Source organism: Protomyces lactucae-debilis (genome assembly GCF_002105105.1).
Source record: "Protomyces lactucae-debilis strain 12-1054 chromosome Unknown BCR37scaffold_12, whole genome shotgun sequence".
NCBI lineage: Eukaryota > Fungi > Ascomycota > Taphrinomycetes > Taphrinales > Protomycetaceae > Protomyces > Protomyces lactucae-debilis.
In genome coordinates, this window is record NW_024468004.1 from 190951 (window position 1) to 204982 (window position 14032).

Here is a 14032-nt window from a genome sequence, read left to right on the forward strand (position 1 = left end):
GCTTGGCTTTGCCAATCGCCTCTTGCAAGAGTTTGAGCAATTTCACAGGCCTGCCCTGGATAACTTGGCTGAACGCGAGAATCTGAAGCGCGAAATTTGCGAGATGCGCGATGGTTTGATTGAGATGCTCTATCTGCCCTTGCAACAGATTCTGCATCGCGTGCTCGAAGCGCTGGAAGAAGCAGATATACAGTCAACACTAGCAAAGACCGTGCCGCTTGTTGAAGAGCGCATTCCATTTGCAATCACTTGGCCCAAGCTATGCCGCAAAGTAGAGGAAACGCATTATTTGTCTGTTGCCATGTTTGAGACGGATTTCAATTCAATGATGAGTGGTTTGCTCGACGCCTTTCCCACCGCTACGAGGGAGTACAAGACCTTCTTACGGCTGCAGGAAGCGAGTCATGCTATTCTTGATAAGGCACGGCAGAGTGAGCGTGTGCTGCAAATCAATCCAGAGAGTTTGACTGCAACGGTGTTTGACGAGGAGTACCAGCCGCACGGTCTGCACATCTACGAGGAACGTCCTTGGAATTGGGCCAACAGGGAAGCATCGCCCTTGTCTGAAGTGGAGGATGACTTTGTCGAGAAGATCAAGGATGGCTACACGGACGAAGAATATAACGAGCGGAAAGTCGAACTGCAAAGCTCTCTGTCAACAGCCGAAGCACAGTCGTCTGAACGGACAGTCAGACCTGCATTGCAGTTACCAGAGTTACCGGCCATCTTTAGCATTGTCCAACAGCAGCGCGAACAATGGGCGTCCGCGCCCGTTGTCCCAACTGCCTCACCAGCGCGCCCCATCCTACAAGCAGCAGACTTACAGCAAAGACTCAAAGCAATACGTCCAGCAAGTGCAGAACACGCGAAACCTCGCAAACGAACACTCTCCGTCAATCTGAAGGACGATCCACCTCGACCTTCACCTAACCGTCCTCGTTCAGCGCCAAAGTCACGCAGCAGGCCCGCTACGCCACTGTCACGACCTTTGACCGGGAGTCGAGCTTGTGCTCCATGTAAAACGAAAAAGACTCGTTGCGATGGTCATCATTCGCGTTGCATCAAGAATCCCAATTCACCTTTTTATGATCCAAATTATGAAGTGACGCTGGCATTGACACCTGCGCCACTAACTGTGGGACCGACGAGTCATCGCAGAAGGCTTCCTGCTGCCGTTGCGACTCCAGTAGCGTCGATCAGTACACCTGCACCTGACTCAACGAGTCGATCTGGACGACGCTTGACATCAGCGCATGGTCGTGTTTCGGATCCCAAGATTGCTGCAGCCGTCGCTGAAGCTGTAGCAGCACTTGAAGCACGACAAAAGCTGGCTGCGATGAGCGCAGAAGTACCGGCTTCCTCTGGCTTGACGGAAGTATCGAGTCCTTCGGGTTTGCCTTTGGGTGCGGCTATCGAAGCCGACCCAGTTGCGCTTGACACGTCGCCTAGAGCAGCAAGACTAGCGAAACGGGTCGTGGCAAGCGAGTCTGAAATAACGGCGAGTGGACAGAAGCGGAAAGTTGAAGAGGCTCTTGAGCCCGAGCAAGCTGAGGCTGCAACGCTGAATGAGGTGGATCTTGCTGTCGCGGGAATGCCAGAGACGCCGACTCGCCCAAGCAAGCGTGCTCGTCGTATTTACAATACCTGAGTAATAGTCATTCTCATCTCTTATTGCTCCTGGGTTGTGATCCAAAATCCAGGAATGTCTCAGCGAGAGGCCGACGATATGGCGTTTCGCACATTCCTAGGTCTCCTGAGGTCTGCGACCAGCTAGCGATCCTCAAAGAGACCGACCGGCTGCAGATGGGAAAATAGGAGAGTCTTGCTACTGTATTGGCTATGATTGAAAGTTTGGTAGATGATGTTCTTACTCAGCTGCTGGGTCGCGCAATGTGGACAAGCGGACTACGGCAGGGTGCACCAGATGAGGCGAAGTTGAAAAGGATTTAAAATTGGGCTAATGGTATACGGAGGACAAGCTTGCAAAGGTAAACCATACTGCAGCTGTCTAGTAAAGGACCTTGCATTGAGTAGAGATTGTAGATCGAAGAGCACGTCGAAGTGTATTGAGGTGTCACTAGTCAGATGTCGTGTCGGGCGGAAGATGGCCGCTGTAGTAAGTACTAGTAACATTTACAGAAACATGAACCATCCGGCGCCTGCTTGAAACATTTCAACAAGTTCGGGATTGGTCCGCGGATCGAACAGCCATTTGAGAAGGTACAGGATTGCGACTCGTCACAGTCAGCAGATAAACGACCACCAAGTTTAGCACGCGTGTATATGAAAGACTCCTTGCATTTTGTTGCTTGCCCTTGCACCTCGATTAACCAGCTGACAAGGAAAAGCGAGTAAGGCCTCAGAAGCTTCATGACGCGGTTTGAAGTTTCGCCTGGATGAATTAATCTTCTGCTTCTTCATCGCATTGCGCGCACACCTGCTAGCAGCAGAGTGTCACTGGACAATTACTTACCTTGTGTGTCTTGCTCGCTTGCGGAATAGAACAGTCGCGAGCACCAGAAGATCCTGCTGGACGGAAGAGGGACAGGGAAAGCAGCCCTTTCTAAGCCAGCAGATGACTGAGGCTGAGTTCACGAGCACAGAATTTCGTATTGGCATCAGTCATGCTTCTCCAAGAACATGTGTTAGCTGGCAACATTGAGCCCCTGAATATCTGGTTCTCTACCAAGCCTGTAGCATGAGAGACTGGCTAGATCAATGGTCTTACACGCGACTCGATACGGCTTCTGGACAGCCGAGATAAGCAAAGATGACGCAGTGCGAAACACTGAGCAGTAGGTATCAGCAATGATTCGGCATCAGTCGCCCTGTTGTCTTGGTGTGGTCGCAGCTCGTTGTTCCATGCAAGTCAGCCGTCTTTCGCCGGTGTACTCTAGAGAAATGAAGCGCTATCTTAGCCTCAGTAGCCCGGCAGCAGGAAAGTGAACCATTACGGCAAGGTCCGCGGCGTGCCAAGTGTTACATTTGCTGCAGCACGCGACGCACGTTGTGGTGACCGTATTGAACTTCTACATTGCAGAAGCTGTACACATGGTGATAGCTGTCCGCATCTCTTTAGAAGGCTAGACTTTCTGGATGAAGGACTGACGTATCAGCAGACGCAGATTAACGCATGCGGGTAAATTTGCAGTCGACATCTTCAGCTTCAGGCTAGAAATTCATCGTGGCTCAACGACTTGAAGCCAACGATCATGTCGATTGGCTATACCGCTGGCTTATACATTGTAGAACTTGAGTACTGGAAGTATTCATCGACTGCTAGTCATTATAGTAGGTAATGAAGAAGGCAACCCCTCAAGCTGCAGATTCAGCCCGGAATTTTGTCGTGCCATCTGATGATAGCCTCAGCTTAAATGCTGGCTGTCGCAGACTCGCAGCTACTAGCTTAAGCCTTTGTGTACATGACGGCGCCGCGTACGCAAACGACGGTGCGGATAGACAATGTGCATCCGTCCATCACAAAGGATGTTCTTCATGCCATGTTCCTGCCATTTGGTGAGATTGTTGAAGTCGAGTACACGGAAGACTTGAGCGACACGAATACCACGAATGCTGAAGACGCGCTAGTGCGCGCTCAACGACTAGAACTGGCGCATGGCAACAAGACAAATAGCCGTGTTGCGCATATCGAATTTGAAGAAGCTGTCGATGCTGCTGCTGCGTTGGACAACATGGATCAAGCGGAAGTTTATGGGCAAATTTTGCGGGTAACGCCAGCGAGTGCCATGCGGTCAGATAGTCTTGTGCAGGGACTTGGAAGCGATGTGCCGATCTGGCAGCAAGAAGCGTTTCTCCAGCGACAACAGCAGGGCCAGGGAGAGGATGATGCTATGACTGGGTTGGAGAGCGACGCCCGGCGGCAAGGTGATCTGCCTTCGGCTCCTGTCGGTCCGCTGCCTGCTGGAGAATGAAACATTACGCTCTGCAGCGCAATCACTACTGGACTGTTCATCCTGAATGATTATTTGCAGCGGTTGGCAAATTGGCTCGCCCAAAACATGTCCTCCTCGAATGAGCTGCTTGAGGCCGCCAGCTTTTTCTGATCTTGGGCAACAGTACTGAAGGCATCTTGACTACATCATCCGCCTCTGGTCTACTGCAAGGCCTGTGATACAGGCGTGTCTTTATGCCGTGTTGAAGGTTGGTGGCATCTGAAGTCTTCATCAGGCTTGGTTGCCAGGCGAAGTGACGACCTCGAGCAAATCTTATCATACGCTTCATAGTCAAGAGCTTTCTTGGTCCTCTTCTTGTTTTATCTTTTCCCTGCGATGGCCAGCTCACAAAAGGCTACTCATCAGGTCATTCGGCAAGCTCTCTCGCTTTATGCAGAAAAGCACGTCCTCGAGACCGACTCTTCCACTCCAACTGAGGCTCAAACACAGCTTGACGCTTTAACTGCACAGAATCAAGAAAAGGTCCAGTCTCTACATGCAATGAATGATGCTGCTGAAGGACTGCTTGGTGGTGATGCCAAAGTCCTTCGAGCAGAGCGGCTTAAAATTGAAACGTACATTGCGTCAATTGATGAAGTATGCAAACGCGTCACTGAGCTGGAAGCACTAGTAGCAGAACTGGATCAATGGTCACAAGCAGTTCAAGCTCACGTCGGCAAGTCATAAATCAAAGCTGTATTCAATGATGGTTTAGGCTATGACTTTTGTGAGATTTCTGTTTTACAGTCTCGAGCAGTATATTCACTGAACTTTCTTGGCGCCAGACTTATTGGCATTGGACAAGGTCCTCTCATAGCCCTTGACGACACCACCAAAGTAAGCAAAGAAGACCGCATACAACACCGCCATGACACTATACGTTGTTGTCTTGCCCAAAAACCAATACATGCCACAGATCAAGATAGGTCCCATGCTACGACCCAGTTGACCCCAAGATCTAAATTGTCCCATTTGAGAGCCTCGGGTGGCTGGATCGCAGATTTTGGAGCAGTAGGCAGTGAGGCAGTTGACCACGGTTGCAGAGGTGAAAGCGAGACAGGCACCGCCTGCCCATAGCAATGCTGGACGTTTCGTCGTAACGGCTGCGAGGAGGATGAAGGAGAGGAGACACGTTGTAACACCTTGGTTGGCGAGGGAGAGGTCGTTGAGTGGTTCAAGCGACTTTTTGCGTCGAATGTAGCCGCCTTGGATCAAACTTGCAAAGATGCCAATGAATCCGAGGAGGCGACCATTCTGTGCTGCCGAGTAGCTGAAAAGCTCAAACGTGAGGAACGTGAGGGAAAATTCCATGCCGGAGAAGAGGAATAGGTGTGCAAAGTGTGCAATGGAAGCGTTTTTGAGCCGACGGGCAGTCACCTGCGGGTCGGCAGAGACAGCGAGGTTCTTGAGTTCGGTTGTAGCACCTGGTGTTTCTTTCTTGTCCTTGACCACGTTCGTCTCTGGTAGGTAGGCGTAAAGGAAAATAGTCTCAACGACCAGCAGGAGCAGACATAATCCTGCAGCAACCGAAAACGGGTTGAACACACCGCCACCGACAGAGATACCGCTTGCATTGTAGCGTGTCATGAAGGCACCGATGGCTGGACCGACAGTGAAGCCAACTGAAAAGGCGATACCGACTAATGCGAGTGCCTTTGAGCGGTTCGCGTCGCTTGTCACATCTGACATGATGGCAATAGAGAGCTGCACGTTGCCCTCGCTCAATCCACCGACAACACGCGCAAGCAAGAAGGTCGAAAAACTGGATGCAAAGACCCAGATGAAGGTGGAGAGAATATTTCCCCACATAGTTGCAAGCAGCGTGTAGCGTCTGCCTTTGCTGTCCGACATCTTACCAATGATGGGGGAAGCGATGAATTGCAAGAAGGAGAAGAGAGAACCAACCATGCCACCGAGGAGAATCGTGTCAAAGCGAGGCGAGACAACAGCATACTGGCTGACCTGGCGTTTGAGGGTGTTGAGCTGTTGGAGCACAAAACCAAGGGTCGAGGGCCCTGCACTATCTACCTCGCGAGAGCGGTAGAAGTTGATCATCTCGGGGAAGAGAGGGAGAATCATAGTGAAAGCAAGGATGTCGAGGAGCAGAGCGATGAAGACTGTCCTGACGCTGTTGCTTGTTAGCTCGTGTCATTCAGAGAAGGGCTCCCTTACATGGCCTTCTCATCGATGGCCGTCCGCTTAGTACCCGCCATGTCTAGTGGTCGTGTGGTCTATAGTCACGACAAGGATGGGAGCTGGGCGAATATATTCAGACGACGTGTCCTCAAGCTTCTGCTGGCCCGGGCTTTGCTTCCAGTTGAAAGGCGCTTTACGCTGCTTTTCCGTCGACCAGGGCGACGATCCACTTCACGGTTGAGATCTGACAGCCCGCAGTGGAGAAAGGGTGGAGCCGGCAGCACGTGCACTCTGCCAGAAACTCGCAACGTCACCAGAAAGCAACCGCAGCAGCTGAAGCCAATACCTGAGATACTTCTGTCATTGACACGCCCTGTGCCGGGCTACGAAGAGCTCAGACGGGAGAGGCATGGTCATGAGCCGCTGGGTGCCCTATGGCGTGCTGAGCACAACTCTCGCCGTCTCCGTCGTCGTTCATGCCTTCCAAGAGCGTCCAAACTTCTACGCAGCCTGTGTCTACCTCTCCCAGTCCTCAGCATGCTCCATCGTTCTTGCAAACATGTTCTTTGTGGCAACGCTCATGTTTGGTAAGCTACTGCAGCATCTTTGCTTTGGCAGGCTGCGTGCAATTGAAGTAGAGCATCTCTACGAACGATCTTGGTACGCCGTCACTGAATCGTGCCTCGCTATGACCATCTTCAGGGAGGAATTTGATAGTCGCTTCCTCCTCTATTTTACAACACTCATCTTTGTCAAGATATTCCATTGGCTCGCCCACGATCGTGTGGACTTCATGGAGCAAACGACAGAGGGCGTCTCCAAGAAGTTTCATGTTCGCATGTGCACTATCATCGGCTCGCTCTTGGCTGTTGACTTCTTTATGGCCAAATCAGCACTGGATGACATCTTCAGGTATGGGCCGAATGCCATGATTCTATTTGCATTCGAATTCACCATCCTCGGGTCAATCATCCTCTCTGTCGCCGGCAAGTACATCCTCAACCTCATTGAAAGTCGTATGCATGAGCAGTGGGACAACAAGCAGACGTATGTCTTCTATCTCGACCTGCTCGCCGACTTCTTCAAACTGGTCACCTACATTGCCTTCTTTGCGACAGTCTTCACGTTCTATGGACTGCCACTGCACATCGTTCGCGATTTGTATGTCACATTGCGGTCATTCACCACAAAGTGTCGCAACTTCCTTCGCTTCAGACAAGCGACGCGCGACATGGACACACGCTATCCAGATGCAACGCCTGCAGAACTTGAAGCACTCGGAGACCCCACTTGTATTGTTTGCCGCGACGACATGCTGCACGCCTCCCAACCCTCAGAAGAAGGAGAGCCAGCACGCTCCCCGCTCGATAAACCCAAAAAGCTACCTTGCAACCATATCTTGCATTTCAGGTGTTTGAGGAGTTGGTTGGAACGCCAGCAAAGTTGTCCACTTTGCCGTCGCCCTGTCCTCGAAGAATCGGCTGCTTCAACTTCCGCACCAGCAGGTGCTGCAGTCGCTGGTCAAAATCGCGCCAATCAGCACTTACCAGGCCCACCCCGTCCAGCAGGCGCCGCACCTATTGCTGCTCCACCGGGTCTTGGTAACCCTCCAGTTGGTCCCAACGCGCCAATTGCAGCACCTGCACCAGGACCTGCAGTTCAATATCCGCGTGGATTTGGTGGCAATGCAGTGCCTTTGCCTGCTGGATTCCAGTTACCTCCAGGCTGGGCATTGCTCCCCGTGACAACGGATGCGAATCCTGCTCAGGCTGCTGCTGAGCGACGCGCAGATGCTTCTGCCGCGTCTAGTCAAGGTCCATCAACGGCTTCTGCTCCTTCTGAGTTCAGGATGCCAGATGGGACGCGAGCACCTCCGATCATTCCGCTCTTTGGCGCAGGTCTGGGTCTTCCCGAAGGTCTTGCAACAACGGCGGCCATTCCGACCTTGACGGATGAGCAGATTGCAGCAATGGAAGGCAGTACACGTCGAACGGTTGAAGAACGCATTCGTGTCCTTTCGCAAGTCCAAGCGCGTGTGACGGAAGGTCTATTGATGCTGACACGACTCGCATCAGTGTCTGTTCCAGCTGCTACACCGACGCAAGCATCGCAACCAGAAACAGCCACAGAACGGCCTTGTACGCCAACACGTACGTCGACTGAAGCGGCAGTGTTGCCAGATGAACGTCTTCGACCTGTTTCCATTAGCGAATCTGCTACAGAGCGAGCTCAGAGTCCGCGTCGCTCACCACGACGTCGACGAGCATCGCAGGAATCGAATGGTTCAGCGAGTAGCGGTGGTAGTGGCGAGCGACTTGGTAGGCGCTCTACACGGCTTGCCTCTCGACAAAGTGAGCTGTAAACGCCTATTCAAGGCCTTTTATATTTTTCGTCGTCATCATAGCAGAGCGCAGCTTATGACCTTGTGTCCATCTCGAGAATATTTTGCTACTGCTGACAACCATATCAGCTGACAGCTGTGGACTGCTTGTAGAATTCGTCAACATCGCTCTTGATCTAGCTGGTATGTCGAATACTGTGACCTGCAGTGCTCCTGGAAAGGTTCTACTTGCAGGCGGGTACTTGGTCCTGGACCCCGTACAGCAAGGGCTCGTCCTGTCTCTATCTGCTCGCATCTACGTAACCGTGACAGCAACACAAGATCCCAAAGCTAGTGAGCTGGATGACAGAACAATCGTAGTGACGTCTCCACAATTTGAGAGGGCTATCTGGATCTACAAGTACGATGCTCTCAAGAATGTCTTGACCTACTCAGAGAAGAGCGATGGCGATAATGCATTCGTTCGTGAAGCACTCACTACTGTCCTTTCTTACAGCCATGCTAGCTCTCAGAGAACGTCATTTACACATCTTGACATTGAAATCAATGCAGATAATGAGTACTATTCGCAACAAGTCGAGAATCCCAGACGCTTCCAAGATTTCGATACATCCATTTCACAAACGCCCAAGACCGGGCTTGGCTCGTCTGCTGCACTCATGACTGCACTTGTTGGGGCGCTATATATGCTTCTGGCTGATTCAAGTGCCCAGACAAAGACACTGGACGACTCAAGCCGCTGGACTATCCACAATCTAGCCCAAATTGCACATTGTGCTGCACAGGGTAAAGTAGGTAGTGGCTTTGACGTTGCAAGTGCTTGTTTTGGGAGTTGCATCTATACAAGATTCCCAGCTTCACTACTTCAGCAGGATGCAGCATCTGATGCGGCCAGGTTGGCAGATCTCGCAGATGAACGCTGGCCCATGACGTTGGAGAAAGTCAAGCTACGACCAGGATTGCGGCTGATGATGGGTGATGTAGCCCAAGGGAGCAGTACTCCCGGTATGGTCAAGAAGATTTTGGCTTCCGAGTCTGCATTGGCATTGTGGCCATCTCTCGCCATTGCAAATGAGCTGCTCATGGAAAGTTTGGCAGGCGACAAAACGTACATGGCAAATGAACAAGACGCGATTCGCGAAGTTTGCAGAAGTGTTCGAGGATTGATGAAGGAAATGGGTAATGCAGCTGATGTGGACGTTGAGCCAGACACGCAGACATCTTTGCTGGATGCTACGTTGCACATTCAAGGAGTGGTCTGCGACGGTGTGCCTGGTGCTGGTGGGTTTGATGCAGTCTTTGCTATTGTGGATGGTGAAGAAGCAGAAGGAGCAGTGGCTGCACTCTGGAAGAAGCACGACGTGCGAGTGCTCTCTGTGCACAACGACGAGAAGCAAGGTCTGGTCATTGAGGAGGATTTCTATGTAGAAGCATAAGTCGAGGCCTAGCCTGAGCATTGATCTATTGCATCCAGTTGCAGTGTACGTACGTCAGCACCTGAGATTTTGTTCATCGCCCGGGGACCGCTCGTCGGCCTCCTCTTTCACCGACGAAATTGCAAGCTTCAGCATCACACAAGCCTCAACATCGTCATGGCTGCTCAACAGATGCAATTCCGGGAGCAGACAGCTATGGATGAGCAAGACCATGACTCAAGTATGAGCGTCGACGAAGACCACTCAAATCCCGAGAGCCAGTCGCCGAAGCCGGATCGCGGCCGCAAAGATAAGGGCGCACAGCCAGGACGTGTCGCCTGTGGACGATGCAGAAGGCTCAAAGTCAAGTGTCGCTATAAAGATGAAGAGGCCTCGTGTTTGCGCTGTACTTCCTCGAAGCAAGAATGCATCGAAGCTGTCAGTCAGCGTAAGCCAAAGCGCAAGATGGACGCGAAGGCGGCGCACTATGAGGAGACTATCAGAAACTTGCAAGAAACCATCAATCAGCTACAAAGAGAGCGGGTCTCGGGGAGTAGCGCTTCGTCGATACGTCCAGCTATATTGCCCTTCAACCAACCATTTCAGAGCTCTGCTTCACCGCTGTATACCACAACGAGCAATGCTCGAGCCGAAGTGCCCATTCATCTACCGGTTCCAAAAGCTGGAGTCCAAAATACAAGTCCTGGTCTCGGATTGCCGAGCCTCCCAGCGTATGATGGCTCAGTTGCATCGCAGCCTCCTGCGCAGCACGAGAATGGACTGGGAGCTACGTTTAGCGGCCAGTCGGTACCTGCGTCTGAAGCCAATCAGGGTGTAAGTGAGTTCATCAACAACGGTTTGATCACGCAAAGCCAAGCTCAGGCATTCTTTGATCGCGCACGGTACGGTCAGATTGCTTCTTACGGAGCGCTTGCGATTCCGGAAAAGATCAGCTTTGCAGACGTTCGTCGCTGTCGCCCACTGGTCGCTATGTGTGCTGTCGCTGTTGGTGCACAAGAAGACTCCAAGGAGCTTTACTTGGAGCTCGTCTCGCAATGCAAGCGCAAGATTCTGAATGAATACTATATTCAAGGTTCCCGTAAGCTTGACGTCTTGCAGGCCATGTTGCTCGCAAACGAGCGGTTCAGCTTCAGTGCTGGGGCACCGCACGTGAGCATGACTTTCGCTCTGATAGCATACGAGCTGACGCTCGACTTGGGTATGCACACACCGACGACGCGGGTTCGCGAAGATGCCTGGGACGATCTGGAGTATGAGCGCACATTCATGGGCGTATTCATGACTCTCAGCTGTATGATGCTCGCATCAAAGAGGCAACCAGAACGTGTACCCTGGAATAGCTGGCATTCAACGTGCAAGGCGCGACTCGAAGCAAGCAATAAGCATGACCGCATTTGTGCAAAGCTGACGGTGGTACCACGTATCGGCCGAGAAATCTTTGAGTGTATCGACTGTCTGACGCCGGCCATTGTCCGCTCCTTTCAGCAACGCATTGTTGAGTTCCAGGCGGAACTCGTCGATGCGACTCATCCTATGCTGCAAATTTGCACAGGTATGCTGACGTTGACATTGCATGAAGGCTATATCTTTGGAGTGCGCAACCCGCAAGAGGCTGGTTCAGATCGTACGCAACTTCTCTTGTCGATGCAGCACATTTGCAACGCTCTCGAAAATGTCATCGACACCATCAATCGCATCTCCAATCTCGCCGCCTACCCAGCGTTCTTTGCCTTCAAGCCCCATTCGGCGCTCGTCGCTCTTGCAAAGGTGCAGCGCCATCTTGGCATCAATGACGGCCAAGTTCAACACTATGCAGAACTGGTAGAACGCGGGCTGTTTGTGCCGGATGGGTCTGCACCGCGATCACACATCACTGCACTGTTGATTGGCAAGACAAAGCAGATCGTGCATTGGTATAACACAGCAGCGGAGGTCAATGCTACAGATTCTCTCTTCGATATTCTCGGCATGCATAAGGATCCCAATCAGCGGAATGTCACGATGCAGCCCCAAATGTGTGGTGCTGACCGCACAGTATATACACCGGCACCTGTCCAAACCTCAGACCGTTCTAGCTTCGCTTCCGGTCAACCATCAGACAGACAACCCGGCTCTTACCTGTCGCCGCCCATATCGGAAAGTGCACAGCTCATGATACATCAGCAAGGACTATATGACGGCACCGCACAACCAGGGTCTGTCCTTCAGCCGCAGCTAGGTGCGTCGGACCAGCAGCAAGGTGCCGGCTCTGATTTTGTTCCCTTCAATATGATGACTGGCTGGCCTAACAATGCTAGTACTGGCGCTTTCAACTTTACCGATCAAGCAGCCACTGATCTTTGGTACTTTTCAGAACTCAACGGCATGCCAATTATTGGCGTTTAAATATGCATTTCATGGGTGGAAATGAATATGTAGTAAATGGTTTGAATTCATATTCATATGTACTGTCCTGTAGAAGCTTTGAAGCAACTACTGTGGCTACAAGGTGTGGGTCGTAAACCTTCGTAATCTTGCATTGTCTCCAGGACATGCATCAAATGGCAGGCCAGCTGCGTGTGGTTGGCGAGACCGGAGAAGGTATAAGTGTCAGGTGCAGGCGCTGCCGTGCAACATGAGAAGAAAGGCAATTGCGTTGTCCAAGCAGTGCGGTGTCTCGGATGCTGTGCTTTAAAAGCAGGGATCGGTATAGGTTTGTGTCATTTTCGTGTCATCATCAAACTTCGCATTGAGCGAGCGTTGGCTTCAAGCTCAGAAGACAGGGTAGGGATTGAGACGTTGACTGGATAACATCATGGGCGATACCACGTACTCGTCGCGAGAGATGGTCGAGCTCGGCGATTCATCCAAGTAGATGGTGATGGTACTGGTTGATCTCCTGCGGAGCATCTTTGTGATGGCTTGTGGCAGGGAAAGACTCCTTCTCGAGCGAGAGATCTTTGATGTGAGGGAAAGCTTCATGGCTGCTGTGATGCTTGCTGCTGTATTGTGTTGAAGTGCGTTGATGCCTGTCCCCAGGGATGGGCCATGGAGGGGTCTTATACCAGAAGTGTGTGGGGTGATCATGAGCTTGTCTTCATGCGAGCTCTCTTGCGTCTTGTGCACGATTCCCTTACTTTGCGAGTTAAAGTGTCACTCCCGCACCGGTATCCGCCATGCAGGCAGCCGTGCATAGTGAACAGCCGAGCCTGATTACTTGCAAAGATCAGAGGGATAAGCCTGTATACGGCGAGACAAACTTGACGACGATAGCTCATGTGCAGCCGTCAGGACTAGAGCCGCTCAACTTGCCGCTTCCTAGGCTTGGCAATACTAGTCTTGCCTTCGAATCCGTAAACCCGGAGACGAGACACCTCGCAAACTTCGAAACACACTGCCTGAGACCCTCGCAGAGTCAAAGATGAGTATATGATGGAGAGTCATTGGAGACACACATGGAATCATGGGTGGCTCTGTGTGTTTTACCCTGTATGTGAGTCTGCGCAGAGATTCAGCGAGAGCCGACTGCCGCTTGTAGTCAACTCACTGATCTTCGCCTTTGGCAGGTGAGGGCTAGATTGAGAGCGGCTTGGGTCCGCGCAGGTCAGCTGCTGTCAATATGCGAGCAGTGCGGGATCCGAGGCCTGGGCGAGCTGGGCGAGCTGAGCCTGATGGGCGAAAATTGGCTAGCCCATAAATGGGTGTCTCAAAGCGGAAAATCAGCTTGCTTGTGTGGACTCTGGACTCTGGAGTACTCTCGGTCTCTCGCTGACTGACCGTACAGTCTGAAACACTACTGTACTGTAGACGCTTGGAACACACGTGAAGCACCAATCGCAACCAAGTCTTCCTCGCTCGGTAGCGTACAAGTCATATCACAGTTCATGCGAGATCTTGCAATCTGAGCTCCCTCACTAATGCGCTCAAGGTGAGCGTCATATCTACTTCATGAATACTGTCATTCACGAAACTTTGACGAAAGGCCCATGCTGCAATCACCGGCTTGACGATCAAGGCCTTGATAGGAGCCGTGAGCAGACTTGATGGACACTCGTGCATTCCGTCTGGCGATCACCCATCGAGCGCTTCCACTGGTCTTGAGAGACACATAGCCTATGACGAAGTGCAATGTATCAGGTGCCATGGTATCACCGCCTTGCGCTCTTGTGTCACTATCAGAGACACTA

At 51.8% G+C, this 14032-nt stretch overlaps 6 protein-coding genes across 6 annotated transcripts; 5 read left to right on the forward strand and 1 right to left on the reverse strand.

The window, feature by feature from the left end:
• Positions 1-3401: 3401 nt before the first annotated feature.
• Positions 3402-4251, forward strand: BCR37DRAFT_380731 (uncharacterized protein). Its single transcript, XM_040869541.1, has one exon. It carries the CDS (start codon positions 3423-3425, stop codon positions 3930-3932), a length of 510 nt encoding a protein of 169 aa, XP_040724524.1. The 5' UTR covers positions 3402-3422; the 3' UTR covers positions 3933-4251.
• On the forward strand, positions 4112-4678 carry BCR37DRAFT_55633 (uncharacterized protein). Its single transcript, XM_040872364.1, has one exon. The coding sequence runs from the start codon at positions 4290-4292 to the stop codon at positions 4638-4640; it is 351 nt and encodes a 116-aa protein (XP_040724525.1). The 5' UTR covers positions 4112-4289; the 3' UTR covers positions 4641-4678.
• On the reverse strand, positions 4231-6170 carry BCR37DRAFT_380733 (major facilitator superfamily domain-containing protein). Its single transcript, XM_040869542.1, has one exon. It carries the CDS (start codon positions 6030-6032, stop codon positions 4716-4718), a length of 1317 nt encoding a protein of 438 aa, XP_040724526.1. The 5' UTR covers positions 6033-6170; the 3' UTR covers positions 4231-4715.
• A 328-nt stretch (positions 6171-6498) lies between these two features.
• BCR37DRAFT_332012 (uncharacterized protein) lies at positions 6499-7539 on the forward strand (the record flags this gene model as incomplete). Its single annotated transcript, XM_040867045.1, has 1 exon — positions 6499-7539. A coding segment is annotated over one exon (1041 nt), but the record flags the coding sequence as incomplete, so codon positions are not given.
• Positions 7540-8615: 1076 nt separating this feature from the next.
• Positions 8616-9866, forward strand: BCR37DRAFT_348578 (ribosomal protein S5 domain 2-type protein; the record flags this gene model as incomplete). Its single annotated transcript, XM_040867857.1, has 1 exon — positions 8616-9866. One exon carries the CDS (start codon positions 8616-8618, stop codon positions 9864-9866), a length of 1251 nt encoding a protein of 416 aa, XP_040724528.1.
• A 105-nt stretch (positions 9867-9971) lies between these two features.
• BCR37DRAFT_380737 (uncharacterized protein) lies at positions 9972-12341 on the forward strand. Its single transcript, XM_040869543.1, has one exon. It carries the CDS (start codon positions 10023-10025, stop codon positions 12249-12251), a length of 2229 nt encoding a protein of 742 aa, XP_040724529.1. The 5' UTR covers positions 9972-10022; the 3' UTR covers positions 12252-12341.
• Positions 12342-14032: the final 1691 nt, after the last annotated feature.

Excerpts from the sequence above, each read along its gene's own strand:
- BCR37DRAFT_380731 (XM_040869541.1), top strand. The coding sequence starts at position 3,423 with ATGACGGCGCCGCGTACGCAAACGACGGTGCGGATAGACAATGTGCAT.
- BCR37DRAFT_380733 (XM_040869542.1), bottom strand. The coding sequence starts at position 6,032 with ATGATTCTCCCTCTCTTCCCCGAGATGATCAACTTCTACCGCTCTCGC.
- BCR37DRAFT_380737 (XM_040869543.1), top strand. The coding sequence starts at position 10,023 with ATGGCTGCTCAACAGATGCAATTCCGGGAGCAGACAGCTATGGATGAG.
- BCR37DRAFT_55633 (XM_040872364.1), top strand. The coding sequence starts at position 4,290 with ATGGCCAGCTCACAAAAGGCTACTCATCAGGTCATTCGGCAAGCTCTC.